At 36.1% G+C, this 23,056-nt stretch overlaps 1 protein-coding gene across 3 annotated transcripts in view; it reads left to right on the top strand.

The window, feature by feature from the left end:
- The window catches only part of ETNK1 (ethanolamine kinase 1), a 75,974-nt gene extending 66,767 nt beyond the window's left edge, over nucleotides 1–9,207 (top strand). For all 3 annotated transcript variants that reach the window (XM_072653502.1, XM_072653503.1, XM_072653500.1), the window contains 2 exons: nucleotides 2,762–2,835; nucleotides 3,195–9,207. In XM_072653502.1, coding sequence (XP_072509603.1) covers nucleotides 2,762–2,835; nucleotides 3,195–3,267 — 147 coding nt within the window. In that variant the 3' untranslated portion in view covers nucleotides 3,268–9,207. The remainder of the gene's footprint in view (nucleotides 1–2,761; nucleotides 2,836–3,194) is intronic.
- The last annotated feature ends 13,849 nt before the right edge of the window (nucleotides 9,208–23,056 follow it).

The raw sequence follows: 23,056 nt of genomic DNA, 5'->3' as shown, positions 1-23,056 counted from the left end.
TTGAACTATTCTGCTTAATATGAATTTTTCATAAGTGTCATTGCTGAACAGATTCTGCTTAATGATACAATTCAGTAAGCATTTACTAAATACCTAAATTTTAGGTACTGTACGAGGCTTTCATGCAAATACCAAAGTTAGACATTCCCTGCCCTCAGGGAACTTATATTCTACTGGTAAGGGCACACAATGTTTAAGCAGATAGTTTTAGGATGTGGAGACGGAAGGAAAGTGCTCACAAAAGAAGCACTTGGCCTTAGCCTTGAAATAAGTTTGAGATTCTCAGATGTACAAGTGTGAAGGTAAAGCATTCCAAGCATGGACAGATAGCCTCTGCAGAGGCACAGGGACAAACAGAATGTCATCTAGGGAACAAGTAGTTTGATTGGAATATATTGTGCATAAAGGAGATTAATATGAAATCATTTTGTTTACGAGTTAGTATTTTATTCTACAGACAGTGGGAAGTCTCTAAAGCTTTTTGAGAGGAAAGTGACATAATTAGATCTGTGCTTTAGGAATATCACTGTAGCAGCTATGTGGAGGATAGATTGGAGAAAGGAGAGACTAGTGATAGTAAGACCAATGAAAAATCCATTACAGTAGTCCATATAGTCAGATAATGAGGGGAAAAGAGGTTGTGATACGAGTGAAAGAAGGGAACAAATGCAGGAGATGTGAAGACAGAATAAGTAAGACTCTACAACTAGTTGAATACTAGAGGTGAGAGAGAAGGGATAGTCAAAGATGACTCTAGGGTCATGAACCTGGTACACTTGCAGAATGGTAATACCCTCAGTAGAAATCAGAAAGTTAGGATGGGGGAGAGTTTTAAGGAAAAGATTTTGTATTCCATTTTGGATATGCTGAAGAGGAGCTGTCTACAAGATACCTAGGTTAAAATGTCCAACTGGCAGTGGGAGATGTGGGGCTGGAGCTGGAGCTCAGGAGAAAGATGAAGACTGTATTTTGGAGTCATCTGCATAGAGCTGTATAATAGTTGAACCCATGGTAGCTGATGTGAGAGCAGTTAAGAGTATAGAAGGAGAGAGAGGAGGAAGTCCAAATTAGAGCCCTGAGATTATGCATAAGGGTATTGATTCTGTTAAAAAGATGAAAATGAAAAGTAGATGATTGATTACACAAAGAAGAGAGAAACTTGACAAAACAGGTTCCCCAGAGTACAGGAAGAAGAGAGTATTTAGGAGGAGGTCATCAGCAATGTCAGCTTGTAAAAGAGTTCAAGAAGGATGAGGACTGAGGAAAGATGATTAGATTTACCAATAAAAAAAATGATGGGTGACTTTGGGGAGAGCAGTAGGTCCAGTGGTCAGGTTGGAAGCCAGATTTCAAGGGAATGAGAAGTGAGAGTAGTAGAATAAGTATAAGTAGAGACAGACATTTTTTCCTTGGCGATACTGGATGATAGCTAGAGAAAATACTAAGATTAAGTGAAGTTTTTTTATGAATGGAAGGAAACTGGGCATCTTTCTGGGCAGCAGGGAAGGAAAAAATTAGATAAGGAAAAAGTTGTAAATCAGAGAGAGTGGATGACCAAGGTACAAGCTCCTAGAGGAGACCGGATATGAGATTAAACACAGAGGAATTGGCACTGGCAAGGAGAAGGATGGAGAAGAGAATGGTACTAAGATTTTTTTATTTGTAGAATTAGGAAGAAGAACACTTGAGAATGAGAGAAGTATGATTTATAGCCCTTGGCTGAGAGGGAGGAGGATGGGTGGTGCAGATGGCTTGAGGGAAAGGAGTTTTTTTAAATATAATTTTGGAAATACATTAGAGTCAGGGAAAAAGCCTGTTCGTGCACACATATACACATGATAACAGCACTTAATCCAGAATGCCTTTCTCACACCAATGGCGTAGGGAAAGTGTTTTCTTTGTTTTACCAATGAGGAAAGTGAATATTGGAAGTGAAATGGATTTGCCTTTGGTTTCCACAGTTAGTAGCAGTGCTATCCCTAGCACCCTTTTGACTGCAACTAGATCCTGTTTTTCTAAATGGGTGGGATGCAGACAGGGCTATAACTTCTGAGGAAAAGAGAGATCCCAAGTCTGAGAATCTTGAGTTTGAAGGGATTTCATAGAGCAACCAGCAGCTCTGTTCTTCAACAGTAGCATCTTAGACAAGTAGTCCTGACGTTGGTGATGATTTCCAGTTACGCTACTTTCCAAGGAAGCCTATTCCATTTTAGAGTAACTCTGTTAAGAATTTCTCCTTACATGCCTTTTGGAGCCAAGTTGAAAAAGAAAGATAAGATTTCCTAAAACAAGTAGGATTTAGAATCATAGGTTTAGGGCTGGCTGGAATCTTAGACTAATCCAGTACCTCCCTCACCTTTTAGAAGGAGGAAACAGGCTTGAAACGAAGTGACTTAAGCAAAACTACACAGGTAGCAGGTTTTCAGAGCTAGGATTCAAACTCAGGTCTCCTGAAATCCAGTCCAAAGCTCTTTCAAATTAGAACCCACCCACTTGTTTGGTCCTCATCCTTGCCCACCATAGGGAACCATAACTGGTGCCATACAAAGAAAAAGTAGTAGTCATAATCTTTAGGTGCTTATGATTTGCCATCTACAAAGCTAAAATATAAAAAAACATGAGGTGTTGCTATACAGATAACAGTGTAGGCATTTAAAAATAAACAATTTGTGTAACTGTGCAAAAAATGTTAATTAGCATTTTGTTGCTTGTCTCATAAAAAGTGTTTTGTTGAATTTCATGAAATTGTTCTTTTCCTTAGGCTTCTCATTTCTTTTGGGGATTGTGGGCTTTAATTCAAGCCAAATATTCCACCATTGATTTTGATTTCCTTGGGTAAGTTTCGATTTCCTTGGGTAAGTTTCGATTTACTTAAGCATACTTTTTTGTTTGTTTAGAATTACCTTGGTCTAACACTTAGAACCGATGTGAAACATAGGCATTACCTTCCTTGAAATTGTAAAATTGATAGTTTTTGAATTGTGAAGAAATCTTGAGTATCTCTATTCCTAAGCATGAGATGTAGTTTTTTAAAAAATCCAGTAGATGGCACAGCAAACTTAAAAATCTATCATAAAGTCTTGAAACTTTTTTTTTTTAAAGTAAAATCTGTGTAGGTTTCATGTTCTTAAAATAAAAGATTTTACATGTTTTCAGCATTTACTGATTTTGCCATAATTCTTTTTTCTCACTAGGTATGCAATTGTTCGTTTTAAGCAGTATTTCAAAATGAAGCCTGAGGTCACTGCATTAAAATTACCTGAGTAAAGAAGGATATTTAGTTAACTTCAAGTGGCTAAGCAGTCCTTGTGAACCATTTTTGAAAAGATACTGAACAGCTAATATTTGTTAAAATTCTGTGATTTCATTTGATTGTCTTGCTTTATAAATGATGCCTCTTAACAGCCAACTTATCTTTGAATGTTAAATCTAATTCAGAAATGCACCTCCTGTCAGTATGAGATGGATTAGAAATTTGTTAAATCTGCAAAGGTCTGTAGAGATGGCAATTTAATCTTTTCTTAGATCATTTAATCTGTTATATGTGAATTATTTATTATAGATGTAACATGATTGCATTGCTGCTTTCATCAGTTTCTGTATAGGCAATGAAATTGTTTGTTGTTTTTTAAATCTTTGATTTTTCATATTAGATTAATTTAGGTAAATGTTTCTTGGGGTGTTCATTATAAATAATCTTGTTGTACTGTATGTGAAGATGAGTCATTTATTCTTGAAATGCCAGGAACAGGTATGATAAATTTAGACTATTGCTTTAATTTTGGGCTAGGAGGTAAAAACCTTTCACGTCATGGTACATTTTTTGAGATGAATACTGGAGTGAATTTGTTCCTGGGAATAAATTTTTTTTTTTAAATTCTCCACTAGCTATACAGTGTGGGAATAGAAATTTCAGCTCCCCTTTTAATCTTGGAATAGATTTACTGACTGAATCTTAGCTAAATCTTTATGATAGAATATGTTTTCTTTATCTAAAATGTGAACATTTTTCACTTCTGATTTTTAAAAACTGTTACATAAAATTATTTCTAAATTGTGTGTAATTCTATGTATTGAACAGCGTTATAATCTTTTTAAAACATCTTCCAATTGCTGCAAGTAGGGTGAGTCAGTGAGCAATTTCCTCCCTCATTCCCCACCTCCCATCCCTCTCCCCCCAAAAAAAGGAAGAAAAGGAAACATTTAATCACTCAGCCTCAGTGCTCCTAACTTGGTTTCATGTTTTTAGCATTTAAATGCAGTAGGACTAAGGAAAAAAAATCAGAAAATATACAGACTTATAACACATGGCTGTTGCTTGATGAATGTCTATAAAGTTCAAAATGCTATATGGAAGCTGTGAAGAGTTAAATATTTTAGAGATAAATTTGAGGATTTGATCATTGTACACTTAAATTGTTATGCCAAGAAATTTGAATTCCAAAATGTGGATTAAGGAAAAAGGAAGATATGTATTGGTTTTTTTAGGATGTTTATTTTAAAAAAAAATTGGAGGGTGGGAGCAGGAAGAAGGGACTTCTATAAGGTAGGAGTTAGTTTTTAAGCCTTGAAATTGCTGTGTGAAGTTTAAAAGTCAACTTTGTAAACAATTATCTTGACCAGCTTTGCACTTTGGTCACATAAGTGCCCATTGAAAGTTGATGTAATGTGCATGCATATTCAGAATGTGCAAGCACAAACTTATCCTACAAATAAATATTGCAGGGAAACACACTCTCTCTCTCTCTCTCTCTCTCTCTCTCTCTCTCTCTCTCTCTCTCTCTCATATAAGAAAGTTAATTTTCAGAGTATTTACCATCAGACAAGCACTTTCCAAGATTCTTGAAAGCAGTTTGTACAAAATCTTAAAGATCATTTAAAGTTGTAAAATTCATTCAGTAAATATTTTCTTAAAAGGAATTTGTTTTCCTAACAGTATTAGACGAAGATTCACTTTTCTACCTCCCCTTCAGAAATTATTACAGTTAGTCACATTTTGGTTTTATTTTGAATCTACAAAATAATAGAGTTAGTATTTTCTGTTCATTTGACTCAAAGTAATATCTATGAAAATGGAAAAATAGTTTTCCTACATTGTTGGAAATGTTTGAGTTTATGAAAGTTCTTTTGGTGGATTTTTCATCTACATAGGGGATATTTGATAAGTACTATGGAGAAAATACAAAACCCTTTGATTTTTTTGCTTTCTGGCTGTGTAAGGAGTAACAATTTGTATCCTTCACTTCCTGAAAATGGGAGAAAACAACCCTTTTCTTGTTTTCTCAGATTGTCTTCTCAAGCTGGTAATTGTAGATTTGACTGTTCTCACCGAGCCACTCCTGAGAAACTAGTAGAGCCTCCAGCCACTTCTCTGTTCTAGTCATTTCTTAAGGATTAATATTGGGATAATGAGTTGGGGGGACAATCACTTCTGCTACAAGGATATGCCTAACTTACACACCTCATGTGTATGTAGATAATGGACACAGTGGGCATGCATAGTCTTGCTATGAGGAGAAGGAATTAGGGGTGGGGGTGTTATGATTGTTTTACTCCACTAGTTTATGAGATCATAGTGCAGATAGGGCTTACTCTTTTAGAAAAATTAAAGTTTCCTTCATGTTAACCAATTAAGGAATTACAAACAAATATCTCAGAATTCTAAAAACATTCATAAAAGATTTTCTTTGTGACTTGCTAAGATGCCATTCTGTTGCCTTTTTTCTATGCTAAGTTAAGGGGCTTGAATGTCATACATAACTTGCAGTAAATCTGGCATTGAAATAGGAAGAGGGTTATATAAGTGACATTCATGTATGCACAATGTTAGTCAGTAGACCATAGTGGCCTGGGTGCTTTAAAAGCAACATTGAGTAAATTATTTTCTTTTTTCTGTCACCACTTGTACAATCAGACCTGGTTAATCATGTTCAGTTTCTTTCTTATCCTTTATCACCAATCTCTGGAAACCTAAAAGGTGTGGCAATAAGTTACATACTTTTAGTATACTTTTCTTGGAACGTAAAAATAATTAACCAGGTCTGGCCGTGTATAAAGCAGTGTAAATAAACGTGTAAATTAGTGTGAATTGTATCTTACATTTATGAGCTTGTGCATTGCCTTGTTTTCTTTGCTTTTGTAGAAATATCTCTATAAATAATCAAGCTCCTTATCTCCTCACATCCTTTTTGCTGCTGTTGTTTGCTGATCTGGCATATCTAGTGTCCCTGTCTATACAGTGGGAAGATAAGAAATAGGGAACTTATGAAAAATTATAATATACTGTTACATTAAAGGCAGTACTTATTTAACTCCTCAGTACCTAATTTTGTAGCCTTTATTAACTTTATGAGTTAGCACTTAGCCTTTGTGAAATAAAGATTCCTGGAGATAGTGATTTAATTCAGTACAGTCTTAGGCAAGTAGGACTGCGTTTTTTTTTTTTAGTTTTAATTAAAATATTATTATTTTAAATTTAAAATAATAAACAAATGATTGAAAGCCTAAGATATTATTACCCTTCTCTATTTTAGAAGAATTGAACTCTTTTATGCCAAAAGGAATCTGAGTTTGATCTTCATATCTCTTAAAAGAACTTAAATTTTAAGTTCCCACAAATATAGGCTCTCTATCTTAACTTCATAAGTACATTTATTCATTCTAAGATGGTAGGAGAGAATAAGATGTTAGGCCAACTAAATAAATCATTTAAAGTATTACCTGACTTAAAGATAAATTACTCTTTCTGGAGTGTCAGGTAAAACAAAAACCATTCCATTTAAATTTTTACGTGATTTTAGCCTTTTGGTTTTATTCTCAGTCTTTCTGTAACTTCTTGTAGATCTTGACTTGTAAAAAATATAATTTGGTAGTCTTAATTTCTATTTACACACTGCCTTTGATAACATTTTAAATATACATGGTTTTAGGACACAGAGTTAAACTATTAAATATTTCCTGAGCTTTCATTTGGTAGAAAAGCTGATTGATTCCAGTTTTTTGAAAATGTCTGAAGAAAAGTAATGGTGGCATTAACTGTGATTGCTTTAAACTAAGAGGAAATCCTAACAATTTTTCCTCAAGGAACCAAGAGTTATAAGCAGTTATTATAGTAGCCACATCTTCTTTTGAAAGTTGCTTTGTGGCAATTATGTACTGTATTTCTTATTTGATTTCCATTTTCTCTTATCATTACAAGTTATTGTAATGTCATTTGAGTGTGTGGAAGCCTATGCCACATTTTAAAGCAATTGGCATGTTATTAAGAAATTAGAATAGTGTTTGGGCAGCCATTTCATAGTATATGTGATTAGTCATTTTTTAAAAAATTACTTCCCACAAGATTGGAATATGTATAAATATGTATATATATATGTGTGTGTGTTGCATATATCATGTAAACTTGTGTGTGGAGACAACTACTATATTTCCTTTCCAAAAACATGAGATTTTTCCAATATTTTATTCTGAAAGACTCAGTTTTGTTTCTTGTCAAAGAAAATACTTTGATTTACTTAACCCATGGGCTTGCAAACAAGAGTTAGGGTGTCAGAGTTGTTATGAAAGTATTTTATTCCATCATGCTTAATTGACACATAATCCGGTGACATTTAAAAAAAATTTTTTTCTACCAAATACTTGAAAGTGAAACCAATAACTTGTATTAAACAGATAGAGGGCAAAGCAACCCTGATATTTCTACTAGGTAAGAACATGTTATTTTCGTTGACCTTTTAAAAGGTAACAGTATACTTGAGTCTTTAGAATTCTGGAAGAAAAATGATGAAATTGCAGGTAGAAAACAATCTTATATAAACTTAACATGTTTGTTAGTTTCTACTCTGATCTACTTGCATCTTTTCCTCATAAAAATATATGATAGGCTGTGGATTAGATTATGAAACAACATATATTCTCTCAACTCATTAACCTCTAGTTCTGATTCTGAAAATTTTGTTTAGCCACAAACTTTTTCCAGTTGTCCATGAACTTGCACTATTTTCCATGTTTAAAATGTAACAATTTGTGGTGGTGATAGGTTCTATTTTACAATTGAGTAATTCCAGCATTGGGAAGTAGGAGATATCCCATGTTGTAATTGTTTTCCTTACTTTTGACATTGAACTTTTTACTGGCCATTGATTGTGAATTACAAGGCATAAACTATCTTAGAGGATTGGGAGGTTAGGGGAGATTAGGAGAGGAGATTTTCCATGATAGTGAACCTCACTTGTATATGTCATGAACTCACCCCTGTGGCCTGGAAAAGACCTTGGAATGGAAAAAACAAAATGCTTAAAATCACTTTGCACCTACCTGTTGTATGCTGCCATATGTAGTTAATGTGGTGCTACACAGGAAATTGTATTCTCTGATCATCTGAAGTAGTTTTTCTAAATGAGTTGTTTCCTAGAGTTTTGCAACTCTAGCAAAACTAAATCAACAAAGCCTAAGTAAAAACTTTTTTTTTTTACTGTGCTGAATTTCAAAAGCCTTTGTACATCTATGTCACTTTCCATAGCATCTTAAAGTATTTTTTAAATATAAAATACACATTTTTGAAAGAAGATAAGTTATTGCTTCAAGAACTTAAATGACAACTTCCTTAGAATCAGATGGAAAAACAAAATTTGAGTGATTCAAAGTCATTGTATTAGTTGTGATAGATTTGGAAATTGTGGCATAAGGCTTAAATTTGTATTTATCAAATGTGAACTGTAGTAGTGTGATGCTGCTTTGTATATACTGTAAGTGCTACACATAGTCTCAGCACTGAAAATGTATTGATACCTCTCAAATGAGTTCAACTTGAAGTGTAGGTGTTTTGATATGCTTCAGAAATGTGCGTGTCCGAGAATCTGTTAATCTGTTTGGAATTGAAGATACTTCCTGTTTTGTCTCATTTAATTTAAAATTTGGTTTTTATCCTTTTACTACTGTTAATTTGTCAGTGTGTTCTGTGGATACATTGGGATTGCTAGTGAAGACAACTAAGATGTTAACCTCATTTATGTTTTGGCTATATGTTCATAAGCTGTTATTGGAGTTGATTGTATTTCTTTTTAAAACAAGTAAGTGGTGTTTAAGCCTTGTTTTTGTTGTATAAATCCTTTTACCATTGATTAAATGAAGGAATGTATCTTTTTGAAGAGATTTATATTCTGTAAATAAAAACTGGTTGTAACAATAAAACTAGGTTCTAACTTCCATGTGTTCATAGATTTTGTTGCTACATCAAACTTTTTTATTCTAGATCACTTAAAATTATTCAGTTAATAAGTATACATATTCAAATATATTTTTGGAAAATCTTTTGAACTAACTATTCTCATTCAGTTTGTAATTTCCTGCTTAGCAGATAATAGTAAAAAAGACATCTTAAAAAAAGAAAAACCGTTGAGAAATAATGTTTAAATAAAATGGAAACCATAAATTGACTTTCATTTTGATAGATCTCAAATCTTATTGCCATAGTTTAAAATTGTGTTATGGCAGATAGGAACTGTGAGGGGGATAGAAAACTGAGTGAGATGTATTCCAACTTATTCCATAAGTTTATTATCACTTAAGGGAAGGGATAAAATGAGTGCACACACAACGCCCAGGGTAGAGAGTATGACAAGTGCTACTATAAGGAAAGTTAATAGGAAGTGGGGAAAAAAGAGATGCAGGTTTAATGAATGGAAATTCCAAATTTACCCTGAAGCTAATAGCTTTTAGAACAGAAAAGGTGTTCTCTTTTTCCTTCATAAATCTTTTATTTGGTAATTACTCTGTAAGAGTTTTAAAAATTATATTTCTAAGGAATTTTTTACTACTGTGTCATGTATAATCCTGACCACATACCCCAAACGAATATATGTTTAGTGGCTCTCCCTACAAAAACTTCAGTGGCATCCTACAAACTTACAGAATCTGTCTCTGACCTCTATATTAAATGTTTCTCCTGTTCACGTATTTGCCAGTCCAGTGAAACTGGCACACTGTCTTCCGTACGTAACTTTTCATTTTCTCTTTTATGCCTTTTTGGTTCTTCATGTCTGATGTGCCTTCCTGCCATTGCTCCACCTCTTGGAATCTCTGCCTTCATTTAAAGTAGCTTGGGTGCCATCTCCTACACAAAATCTTTTCTAACTGTTAACTTTGTCTCACTTTGAAAATAACATGAATGTACTTTTTATATTTATCTTTGTGTTTATGTGTACTGTGCAGATGCACACACATATATATTGCATGTGGTAATCTGTTCTTGTTTTTCCCCTCCTCCCTCTTTCACACCCCCATCCAATTTATACTTGTGTGACTTGGGCAAGTTGCTAAAACTCTGAACCTTAGTTTTCTCATCTGTAAAGTGAAGGGATTGGGCAACATGACTTCTAAGGTTCTTTTCTGTTCTAAATCCCTTAATCCTATAATTCCCCAGCACCTAGTAAAGTACTTCAATATTTGTCTTATATAAAACAAAATGGTTATTTGGAAATAATATATAAGAAAACTGATCAGATAACTGCAGATCGTAAATCATTTTGTTTCTTACAGTGGTATCAAAAGATGATTTTCAAGTACACCAGATATTTCTAATCTTCATTAAGTAGTAGAGCTTTGTAGATTGAGGCAATTTGAATGTTACACTTAGGAGATTCCAGCACCCACCCTCCATGGTTTTTGTTGTTTTGTGTAGACCTGACTTCATCATAGAAATTCCAGATGTATAAACCTTTTCTCCCAGTGCAGGTCAGCCAGCAGGTAACTTGAAAGTTTTACTATTATCTGGGGCATTGAAGTTAAGTGACTTGACCAAAGTCAATATCTAAGTCTTCTGGGTCTCCATCTAAGCCACCTCTCTTCAAACTTACATGTTATTAATTCAACAGTAAACATTGCTTTTGTACTGGGGATATGAAAAAAATGAAATAGTCATTGCCCTCAAAGAACTTAAGTCATCCAGGGAGATAGGAACAACTTGCAGATTCAATGAGGGGTTTTGAGTATAATGAGCACCTGAGCTGAAAAACCTAAAGATTCTAAAAGTGCGAGTGAGAAAGTAGTGCCTGCCTGGAAGTACCAAACACCAAGATACAAGACATGGGGGATGGAATCCCGAGCTTTTAGAACATATGTAAAATAAATGTGAGAGGAATTGTAAACAGTTTGAAAAGGTGGGGTATAACCAGATTGAGGAGTTTATATTTTGCTCTAGAGACATGGGGCCCAAAAAGGTTTCTCAGGAGTTTGGCTGAATTGGTTGTTGAAGGGCAAAGTGAAATTATATACAGAAAGGGTTCTCTCACATGTGGTCGGATATTCTTTTCACTTCTTTGCCCTTCTTTCTTTTTCACTCCTTCCCCTTTACAGTGGAACAGAAACTACACATTTAATTTCAAAGTTTTCATAGAGTTGACAGAAGTCTTTATCTGTCCACTGATGAAGGATGGCAGGGAAGTATTTCCAAGTGATGGCATATCTACAAGCTCACAACTTTTGTGAATGGGGAGGGCCCATACTTAGGAATGTAAGATTACTGGTGAGCAAAAGACAGGGTATATTAAAAGGCTATCATTTCAAGCTTGAAGGAACCTCAGAAGCCATCTACTGTAATCTTTTAATTTTACTGATAAGGAAAAAGGCTTAGTCTAATTGACCTGCCCATGAGCACAGCTAATGTCAGAGAAGGGGTTTGAATCTAGATCTTACGGGAATATATATTCTTATTCTAACTACAAATAGTCTCCTAACTAAAATCAGGGAAACAAAGTAGACTTGAAACCAAAGGATATAGTATACAAGAAATTATTTGACACAGTATGTGGCAGGGAATCTTTCTACTTTAACAGTCCCGGTAAACTTTTCAGTTGAGAGTTGCTTGTGGAACAAGTGGCCCTTGTTCTTGAGATGGCTAATTTAAGGGAAGATAAAAGAAGATATTCCTAACAGAAAAGTGTTTTTATACTTGTGTAGATTCTTGAGGAGTAGTGTAGAGGGTGACATCCTCAAAGTGAGATATTTGTTCTTGAATTGGTGATCAAAGGAGGGGAAAATTAGGGAGAGAACACTTGTGATTGTACTCTTTCACTAACCTTGAATATATGTTCTAGAAAAGTATACACACATATATATATACACACACCCAGCTGTGTATTTTATATTGTTGAGATAGCAAGGTGGCATAATTGGTAGAATGCTGGACTTGGGAGTCAAGAAGACCCGAATTCAAATTCAGAGAGATTAGATATTTGTGCCTGGGAAAGCCATTTAATTTATGGTTTCAGTTTCCTCACAAAATGGGAGTAAATACCTACCACACAGTTGTTGAATCAAATGAGATAACACATGTTAAAAGAGGACCAGGAAATATGTTGAAGGAGCTTCTCTCTCCTGTAACTCCTAGCAAAGATTTAGGTAGAGCTCACTAGTAATGATTAGGAAACCCAAGGAGAAGCCACAATGGGTAATTTTTCAGCCCAAGACTGCAAATAGTACCCAGGCAAGTAAGCAGGTTAGGAGGTTAGGGTTAGAATGTGGGCCTGCAACTAAATAATTGGGAGAAACATAAATCAAAATGACTCTGAAATTCCACCTCACATCCATCAGATTGGCATGGTTAAAAAAAAATGGCAGGTGCTGGAGGAGCTGGGGGAAAACAGGTTTATTAATCACTGCTGGTGGAACTATGAACTAGTCCAGCCATTCTATAAAGGAATGTGAAACTACACACCAAACACTTCTAAATTGTGCATATCCCAGAAATGCATTAATGGGATTAATAGCAGAAAAAAAAGGGAAAGGGCCCACACATAAAATATTTCTAGCAACTTTTTTTTTTGTTTTGACAAAGAATTGGAAGTTACGGTTTATAAATATGATGGAATCCTGTTGTGCTATAAGAAATGATGAAGGGGTGATTTCAGAGAAACCTGGGAAGACTTGTATGAACTGATGCAAAGTGAAGTAAACAGAACCAGGAGAACAACTTACGTGATAATATTGAAAAGACAGCTTTGAAAGACTTAGAAATTCTGATCAGCACAATGACCAACCACAGTTCTTGAGGACTCATGATGAGACGTTATCTACCTGCTGACAAAGAGGTAATGCACTCAGAGTGCAGAGAGAGACATTGGTTTTTTTTTTGGACATGGCCAACGTAGGAATTTGTTTTGCTCAACTCTACATCTTCCTAATAGGGATTTTGTTTTTCTTAAGTTTAGGGGAAGGTGGGAGAGAATGTGGACCTAAAAGTAAAATGAAATTGAATTTTTTAAACAAAAGGAAATCATGGAAGAAATCTGCCCAGATACATTAAAAATAGAAAGGAAATGTGAAAATTGAATCTGCCAGTCACTTGTGAAAGAAATCCCAAAATGAAAATAGGAATGAGGTCAAAGAAAACAACACTGCAGGAAGAAAGAGTTCAGGTACTATGGAGTCACAGTCACTGTGATTTGGAAGTTATCTCTAGAAAGGAAAAGAAAGGTTGGAACGTAATATTTCAAAGGGTATTGCAATTTAAAGGACTACAAAAAAATTTTTTTTTCCAGCAAACAGTATAATCCTACAGGAGAATAAAAGTAGACCATTATTAAGAGCATTCCAAGCATTCCTGATGGAAAAACAAGAATTGAATAGAAAAGAATAGAGTAGAAAATTTGAAATATGAACACCAAGAGAAACAAAGTAAATAAGAGGAAGAAATTTGAAGATTATACAAAGATGAAGTATTTATAGTCTACTAGAGGGAGATTACTATATGTCGTCTTAGAACCCAAGCATCAGGGTTTCAATATAAAATTTTATATTTAAATATTTAATAAAATATTTTGTTTAAATAAAACAAGATGGGAGGAATTTGATGTTCTGGAAAGGAAAAGAAGGGAAAGGCATATGCTAGGGAAAAAAGTAAAAAGGGTGGAAGAACTTTTTCATATTACAAATAGAAGATTATACAAACAGAGATAGGAAGACCCTGAACCACTTGAACTTTACTTTCATTTGCACTGGTCTAAGCAGAGTAGATACTAGTGGTGATCCTGGGCAACTCATTTAACCCTATTTGTCTCTGTTTGTAAAATGAGCTGGAGAAGGAATTGGCAAATCCCACAAGAAGTCACAAAGAGTGGGACAAGATTGAAAAACAAATGAACAACAAAGGGTAGAACACACACACACACACATGCATTTTTATTTGAAATATTTGACTCGACAGGGAAATAGGAGGGTAGAGGGGATATGAGAGAAGGTAGAATCAGGAAGGGATATTTCAATAAAAATTGACCAGTTCTGTCAAGGACAGAAACCTTACAAACATGCAGTAATATTAACTTCCTTTAGTGATAACAATACAATAAAAAATTTTTCACTGAAGGGCTATTGAAGAAAGGATTTAAATTAAATTAACTAATAATTTAAATTAAATTGGAGACTAATAATCCAAAGGAACAGGTTGGGCAAAGAACAAATCATAGGAACTTAAAATTTGTGGGATGTTGCCAAAGCAGTTCTTGGGGGTAAGAGGGAAATTTTATCACTAAATGCATTCATTAAAAGGAATGTGGGAATAAGGAACTGCGTAGTAGGGATAGGTAATGGTGTTTGAACATTGACCTATGGAGTTTCAGAATCACTGGGATGGGGAGCCTGCGATCAGATGTGAGTTTGTTAATTATTAAGTGAAAAATTTCATGAGATTGTCAAAGTCAACAGTGGTATGACATCAGGGTAGTATCATTTCAGAGCCTTGCTCCATTTGAGTCAGAGAACAAAAACATGAAGCAGAAAGAATGGAAAAACTCTCATTCCCTAAGGTGGGAGACCAGGCTGGAAATTGCCCTCACCTCAGGGGTATGATGGAGTGGCACTTCTCATAGAAAGCTAGAGATCAGGTAGATGTGTGGGGCACAGTGGAAGGTGCCCACCTCTCCTCTTTCCTCCTCATTCTTCCCCTCCTTCCCTATCTCTTTGCTTTACTCCTCTCTCTATCCTCTTACCATCTCTCCCCTCCTCCTGCCTCATCCACTCTCCTTTCTTCCTTTCTACTCTCCCTTCTCTCTCCCCACTCCTTTCTTCTTCCCTGCAGAGACTGGAGACCAGGCAGGAGCTGCTAAATTTATATTCCTAAGGTACAGGTTTGAATAGGACACTTCCCTGTCCCAACCCCCACCCCTTCCATCCCCAGTCACCTTACCTGTCCATGCCCCCGCCTACAAACTTCAGTGGTTCATAATTATGTCTGGATTAAAATGCAAACTCCTCGAGGCTTGGCATTTAAAACCCTTCAAAATCAGGCTTCCACCTTCCTCTTGAGACATTTCATGTTCATTCAGTCTATATTTCAATCTAGACTACTGGCGTTTCCCAAACTCAGAATTTCATCTTCATTATGCATTTCCATGAATATTCTCCTATGCTTTGAATTCACTCCATCCCAATCCCTTGCCTTCAAAACTCACTCCTGTTGCCTCTTTGTACCCAGTTTTTCCAGATCCTCCCAGTTAATACCCTTTTGCCCTTCAAATTATCTTGTCTCTGTTTATCTGTATTACTCATGTTGTATGTTCCCAATGGAATAGAAGCTCCTTGAAGGTAGGGACTGTATAATTTTTGTCTTTGTATCCTCAGCACGGTACCTTGCACACATTAGGTACTTCAGTGTTGACTCACAGAATTTCAAAGTAAGAAGAAACCTTAGTGGCTATGTATTCAAATACATACCTGAAAAGAAGACCTGCTTCAATATGCCCAACAAATGATCATTTTTTTAAAATTGATTTTTTTATTTATAACTTTTGTTTTTATATCACATACATTTTCCCCTCTCCCAGTAAACCATCCCTTATAACAGAATTTTTTTAAAAAAGTGAATAAGTAAAATTCAGCAGAATCTTAAGAACTTTTTTTTTAAAAAAAAAGGTGAATAAGAAGAAAAATTCAGCTAAACCTAAAATGCAGTACAGCAGGAGAAAAAACACACAAAACCCTGTTATATGAAATGTTCCTTACTTGCTGATTTCCTCCACCAGTTCTACAAGAGTGGAGTGAGGTGTCTTCTCATGTCTTTTGGAGGGGGCCAAGATTATTTTTTTTATAATTTTATAACATATGTTTTCAACTTTTGTTCTTTTCCACACATTGTTCTAGACATTGTATATGCTATTTTCCTGTCCGAGCTTTGCTTTATTTGCATTAGTTCATGTAAGTCTTTTCACGTGCCATATTCATCACATTTGTCATTTCTTATAGCTCAGTAATATTCCATTACATTCACATGCCACAGTGTGTTTAGCCATTCTCCAATTGGTGGGCATCTACTTTGTTTCTAGTTTTTTATTGTCACCAAAACAATGCTGCTATAAATATGCCGTATGTGGAGTTTTTCTTTTTGTCAGTCATCTCTTTGAGGTAAGAGCCTAAGAGTGAAATCTCTGGGCCAAAGGGCATGGACATTTTAGCCACTTTATTTGCATAATTCTAAATTGTTTTACAGAATGGTTGTGCTCATTTACAGCTCCACTAACAAGATATTTGTATGCTTGTCTTTGCACAATTTCCACAGCATTGTCTATCCCAAGCTTTTGTCATCTTTGCCAATTTGTTGGTGGGAGTTAAAACCTCAGAGTTGCTTTGATTTTCACTGCTCCTACTATTAGTGATTTGGCACCTTCTTTCCTATGGTAGTTAAAAGCTTGTACTTTTTCATTTGAGAATTGTTTGCCCATATCCTTCAAAAAAATAGCCTTTTGTCTTTGTTTGAAGACCTTCAGTGGAAGGTCATTCCACTTTGAATTAGTTGAAATTCATGGAAAATTTTTCTTACATCAAGCCAAAATTTTTTTTTTGTAATTTCCACACATTTTCCTAAGTCTTTCTGCCCCCTGAACAGAAGAGAATAAATGTAAATCCTTCTTCTACATGACAGCCCTTCAGATACTTGAAGATGGCTGTCATGTGCCCTTTGAATTGTCTGTTTTTAAGGCTAACTAAGCATTCTTAGTTCCTTTAACCCAACTTCATGTGACATGAACTCAAAGTCCTTATATTGACATGAGAAAAGTATGTTTCTATGGGATGTCAGCTTCTGAATATGAATCATCTCCCATGGCTAGTATACAGCAATCACTTGTCATGGGTTCATGACTAATCAGTCCCTAGGCTGTAGTATACTCTGTATACTCTGATAGTTTGTCATTGACCTTGGGGATCAAGGATAGTGTGGTCTCTTGGTTGTCCTTGCACAAGATCTGAGGTAAAGGAAGGCAAAACATAAGGATTAGACATGACTACTTATTTATATTTGAAACAGGTTCATTCTAAAATAAATGTGAAGAAAAAAAAAGCAAGGATTCTTTTCTACATCATACCATTAATGCCTTTATGTAAGCATTTGTTAAAAATTTTAAAGAGCCTAGGGCCAGACACAGATGACACAGATGGCATTCTACTGGAGACTGCTCTACCAGTTTTGCACCAGATCATTAAATGACAGCTCGTCTCCAGCCATTTGATCAGTTCTGAATTAACCCAGTTGTACTATCATATATAAATAATAGGCTCTTAATAAATGTTTGTTGATTGATTGATTTAATCAGGAGTATGTTAATAACTAGCTCTTTGAGAAACCCACATGTACAAAAATATAACTGCTCTTTTTGTGATGGGCAAGAATTGGAAATTGAGGGGATGCCCTTCAATTGGGGAATGACTGAACAAGTTGTGTTTTATGAAGGTAATGGTAATATAGCTATTGTGCTATAAGAAATGATGAGCAGGGGGATTTCACAAAGCCTGGAAGGACTTACATGAACTGATGCTGAGTGAAATGAGCAGAACCAGAAGAACGTTGTACATAGTAACAGCAATATTGTGGAATGACCAACTTTGATAGACTTGACTTTCTCAGCAATGCAATGTTCTGGGACAATTCCAAAAGACTCATGATAGAAAATGCTATCCACATCCAGAGAAAGAACTATGGAATCTGAATGAAGACCAAAGGATACTATTTTTTCACTTTTTTTTTCTTGTTTTTCCCTTTTGTTCTGATTCTTCTTTCACAACCTAATGTGGAAATATGTTTAATATAATTGTACATGTATAGTCTATATCAGATTGCATGAGGGCTTTGGGAGGGCGGAGAGGAAGGAGGGGGAAATTTGAAACTCAAAATCTTATAAAAGTGAATGTTGAAAACCAAACATTAATTAATTAACCAACTAATTAATTTTTTTTATTTTTTTTAAAATTTAACTTTTAACATTCATTTTCACAAAATTTTGGGTTCCAAATTTTCTCCCCATTTGTCCCCTCCCCCCACCCCAAAACACCAAGCATTCTAATTGCCCCTATCACCAATCTGCCCTCTCTTCTATCATCCCTCCCTTCCCTTGTCCCCATCTTCTCTTTTGTCCTGCAGGGCCAGATAACTTTCTATACCCCATTACCTGTATTTCTTATTTCCTAGTAGCAAGAACAGTACTTGACACTTATTCCTAAAACTTTGAGATCCAACTTCTCTTCATCCCTCCCTCCCCACCCATTCCCTTTGGGAAGGCAAGCAATTCAATATAGGCTATATCTGTGTAATTTTGCAAATGACTTCCGTGATAGTTGTGTTGTGTAAGACTAACTATATTTCCCTCCATCTTATCCTGCCCCCCATTGCTTCTATTCTCTCTTTTGATCATGTCCCTCCCCAAGAGTGCTGACTTCAAATTGCTCCCTCCTCCCATTGCCCTCCCTTCCATCATCGCCCCCACCCTGCTTATCCCTTTCACTCCCACTTTCCTGTATTGTAAGATAGGTTTTCATACCAAAATGAGTGTGCGTTTTATTCCTTTTTTTAATCGAATGTGATGAGTAGACTTCATATTTTTCTCTCACCTCCCCTCTTTTTCCCTCCACTAAAAAGTCTTTTGCTTGCCTCTTTTATGAGAGATAATTTGCCCCATTCCATTTCTCCCTTTCTCCTCCAAATATATTTCTCTCTCACCCCTTAATTTCATTTTTTTAAGATATGATCCCCTCCTATTCAATTCACTCTGTGCTTTGTCTCTCTATGTGTGTGTATGTGTGTGTGTGTGTGTGTGTGTGTGCGTGTGCGTGTGCGTGTGTAATCCTACCAACTACCCAGATACTGAAAAGTTTCAAGAGTTACAAATATTGTCTTTCCATGTAGGAATGTAAACAGTTCAACTTTAGTAAAGTCCCTTATGACTTCTCTTTGCTGTTTACCTTTTCATGCTTCTCTTCATTCTTGTGTTTGAAAGGCAAATTTTCTTTTCAGCTCTGGTCTTTTCATCAAGAATGCTTGGAAGTCCTCTATTTCACTGAAAGACCAATTTTTCCCCTGAAATATTATACTCAGTTTTGCTGGGTAGGTGATTCTTGGTTTTAGTCCTAGTTCCTTTGACTTCTGGAATATCCTTGGCCCCCATAATGGAAGTGGGTGTGAGCTCTGTCATAGATTGGACCAATGGGCTAGGAAGAGAAACTCACTTAGTAAACTAAAAGAAGTGACATCCCTCTTGAATTTTCTCTTTTCTCATCTTATTAGCATTTGGGGGACCCTCTTGTCCTCTCTTTTGGATTTTATATGGTGGGATGGAGTGGGAAAGAGAGGAAGGAGATACCCTGGCAGCCATGAAGGCTGCTTGTTCATGGTGCTGAGAGCAGGTACTGTGTAGGTGAGGTAGGTTGAATCCAGAGGCCCTATTGACTTTTGATTACTTGTGTTTCCCTGAGCTCAGGTGACTGATTAGTGATCATGAGACATCTATTTTGCAACCTCAGGAGATCAGGAATTCCTGATTCCACAGTCAGTTCCAATTGCTCTTTGGGATACAGTTACAACTCTCAAAGGAGATGAACACCAAGAGACTAAAGCATGTTGTGCTGGCCAGAAGGCATGAACCATGAATGAGTTGCATAGATGGCAGTTCAGAAGTGACTGTGAGAAACCTGTTCATGCTTGTATTTGTTTTTGTATCATGCTTTAATTATCAGTGGATGCTTTATGAGCCTTTATGTCTTTAAGCATATCCATTGTTGTGGAGGCAATAAATATCATTTTTAACATCTAAACTACTTTGTACGTTGAGTGCCTTTCTAGAAAGAACTTTTAAAATCCCTTTTGGGGAGACTAAACATAAATCAAATCTAAGCTTTAAGAGATTGTCCCCAGAGTTTTATTCTAGGGTGAGATTATAATGAGGCAGAGTCAACAAGAAAAATCCAGTCTCTCTCTTTAGAGACCAACCGCCCTAGGGACTGAACCCAGTCTACGTGAGCCCAAAATTGGGCTCCTCAGTGAAAAAGGGTACTCTCTGGTCCCTCTAGGTCAGCAGATCATTACACTTACTTATCTTGGATAGCCATTAATACCAATTTACATTATTTGTTGATTAATTGATAACATCAAACAACCTTAATGAATTCTTTATTAACCAGTTTTGTTGCATCTTTTCCGATCTCCTTGGAAGAGAAAAAAGATGGAAAACAAGAATTTAACAACACTATCCTCTATTTGTTGTCAGGTCATTTCTCCTGTTGGGTCATTCAACCAGAACAGAGTGCTATCTGATCTTTTATCTCTGTGAATCTCATTCCTGTGGGCTCAAGGAAAGGATATAGAACGTGTGTTGATTAAATTGCAATGAGGTACATTCTCCAAGCAAAATCAATTTATTAACAGTGACACATATAACTGGTAACAAAGTGGGTAAGAGTGACTACCTCAATAAGACCAGTGACCCCTATGAGAAAGGGGGAACTCTTTTATTGACACACAGGAAAGGGGAGGGTCTGGGTAGTTGGGGAACATTACAATTGGATACAGTTGGAGAAAGGCATTCAGGTGTGGCTGATCACACCTCTCTGACAATTAAGGAATGTTAATTGTTTTATTAGACTCATCTGCCTCTAGTGATCTTCGCTAGGAGACCAGAACCACACAGTTTGATCTCTACCAAGGGGGAGCTCAAACCTCCCCTAATTGCACAAGGAGAGACAAGGGCAGAAGAATTGTCTTTTGTGGGAGGTGGCAACAGGTTAAACTATCTGGGGTTTACTGACAACAAGCAGATGTTCCAGGTGCTAGCTGCATGAGTGATAACAGCATTCCCTTTCAACCATGCCTTTAAATTCATTCCAACCACCTCCGACCACATTTTTGAGCAATGTGAGTTCAGGCAGATGGTAACAATTATAAAAATCAATAAAGCATGAAAATCAATTACACTGTAAAATCAATACAGTAGCCATCAAAGATAATATTAATTTTTATCTCTTCACAAGAGACTGACAAAGTGACAACTGATGATGTGGTAAATGGAAAAAAATCTCTTCCAGTGATCTCAGTGATCTCTCGTGAGGGAGACAGGATCAAAAGATACATCCTCCCTTTTCTCTTTGCCTTCATGTGAGGTGATAGTGACAGGGTCTGAAACAGTGGTGGAGGCAGTAGGAACATCTATCATAAGTGAGAGACCTTGGGGCAGTTGGGCTGAGGGGGTGGGGTTTAGAAGACAATTGCAGTTGTACCATCACCCGGGATCAACTGAAGTTTTATCACCATCAAGTCTCCTTTTGGCTTATAGAGTGCTAAATTGGGAAAATGCCTGTAGTTCCCTCTTTTCCTTTTAATCCACAAGCCTTAGAGGTGATTGGAAGATAGTGTAGGGAACAACCTTCCTCCCATAAACCCATAGGTTGTGTGTGCCAAAAGCTTTCTTATGCATACCAGAGACCCATGAGGATCTTGGGAGTGTGCAGGCATGCAAGTGAAATTATATATTTCTTTTGTATTTAATTCCATGTTACTAAAAAACCATACAATCACAGCATACTAAGTTTCCAGTACATGAGAGAAGTGAGAAGTGACTTGAGAGAGTGAAGCAGGGGTTCTTGACCTTGGGAGCAGGGACTTCCAAGGGACTCAGGGATAGATTTCAGGGAGTCCATGAGCTTGGATAGGAACAATTATATCATTATTTTAAAATGCAATCCCACATATTTTATTTTATGTGTTTAAAAAATTCTGAAAAGCATTCGTAGGTTTCACCAGACTGCCCAAGGGTCCATGACACAAAAAAATGTTAAGGACTCCCAAAGGGGAAGAGCTCTACGGAATATATAGAAGATGAATTTCATTTTAAAACATTTGATTAACAATTCGCTTTATCTCCTAGTCTAAATTGGAACCTGGCCAGCAAGGGGTTAAAATAGATGCCACTTCAGAACCAAAGGGAGAGACTTTACTGCTGCCATGTTGGAACAGGGGGTAGGTAGTCACAGCAATTTGCTTGGCTCCTAACCCTGCTAGAAAGTGACTAGTTAGGACACAGGCCCCACAGACTTAGAGGCTCAGGCATTTGAGCACCACCTGGTCGCTAGCTTAGATATTGCACTTGGAGCTAATTTAAACTCCCTTGCCTGGATAATTAACACAGTGACAGCTGGTTCCCTGTATGGATAAGGGAGGCAATGCTGAGCCAAAGTGTCACATTTGCACTACCTACCTTATGGGGTTGTTGTGAAAAAAAGTGTTTTATAAACCTTTAAGCACTTTCGAAATGCATGTTATTATTATGTTAGAATAAGAAGTCACACGAGGGATAGGCAGGGAAATGAACTTATTGAAAATGAACTAGGATAAGATTCAGAGTCATCCAATCTTGGACTAAAAGAAGGAAGTGGAAAGACCACTGGACTTGAATTATAGGACCTGAGTTCAATGCCATTTTCACTTCCTAGTGACCTTTAGGAAGTCACTTTGGGGCTTCAGTTTCTTTGTCTGTAAAAGGAGGGGGAGATGGATTAAATATGGACCCTTCCATATCTAATATTCAGTGATTTCATTAGAAGTTGCTTCCTTCTAGGTATCTTCCCCTACTTCACAGAGATAAAATAATGGATATTTATATTTATTAGGAAGGAATAAAAATCACCACTAAACTTCTTGGAGAAGTATATACTATAAATTCACAGAATCATTTAGTTTTATAGTTTAAAAAATTTAAGGCCAAATATATCATCACCCTATCTAGACAAACCATATTATTGCCTT

The sequence above is a fragment of the Notamacropus eugenii genome, chromosome 3 (genome assembly GCF_028372415.1).
Source record: "Notamacropus eugenii isolate mMacEug1 chromosome 3, mMacEug1.pri_v2, whole genome shotgun sequence".
NCBI classification, from domain to species: Eukaryota; Metazoa; Chordata; class Mammalia; order Diprotodontia; family Macropodidae; genus Notamacropus; species Notamacropus eugenii.
The sequence above is the reverse complement of the archived record's forward strand: the minus strand, read 5'-3'. Positions and strand labels throughout refer to the sequence as shown.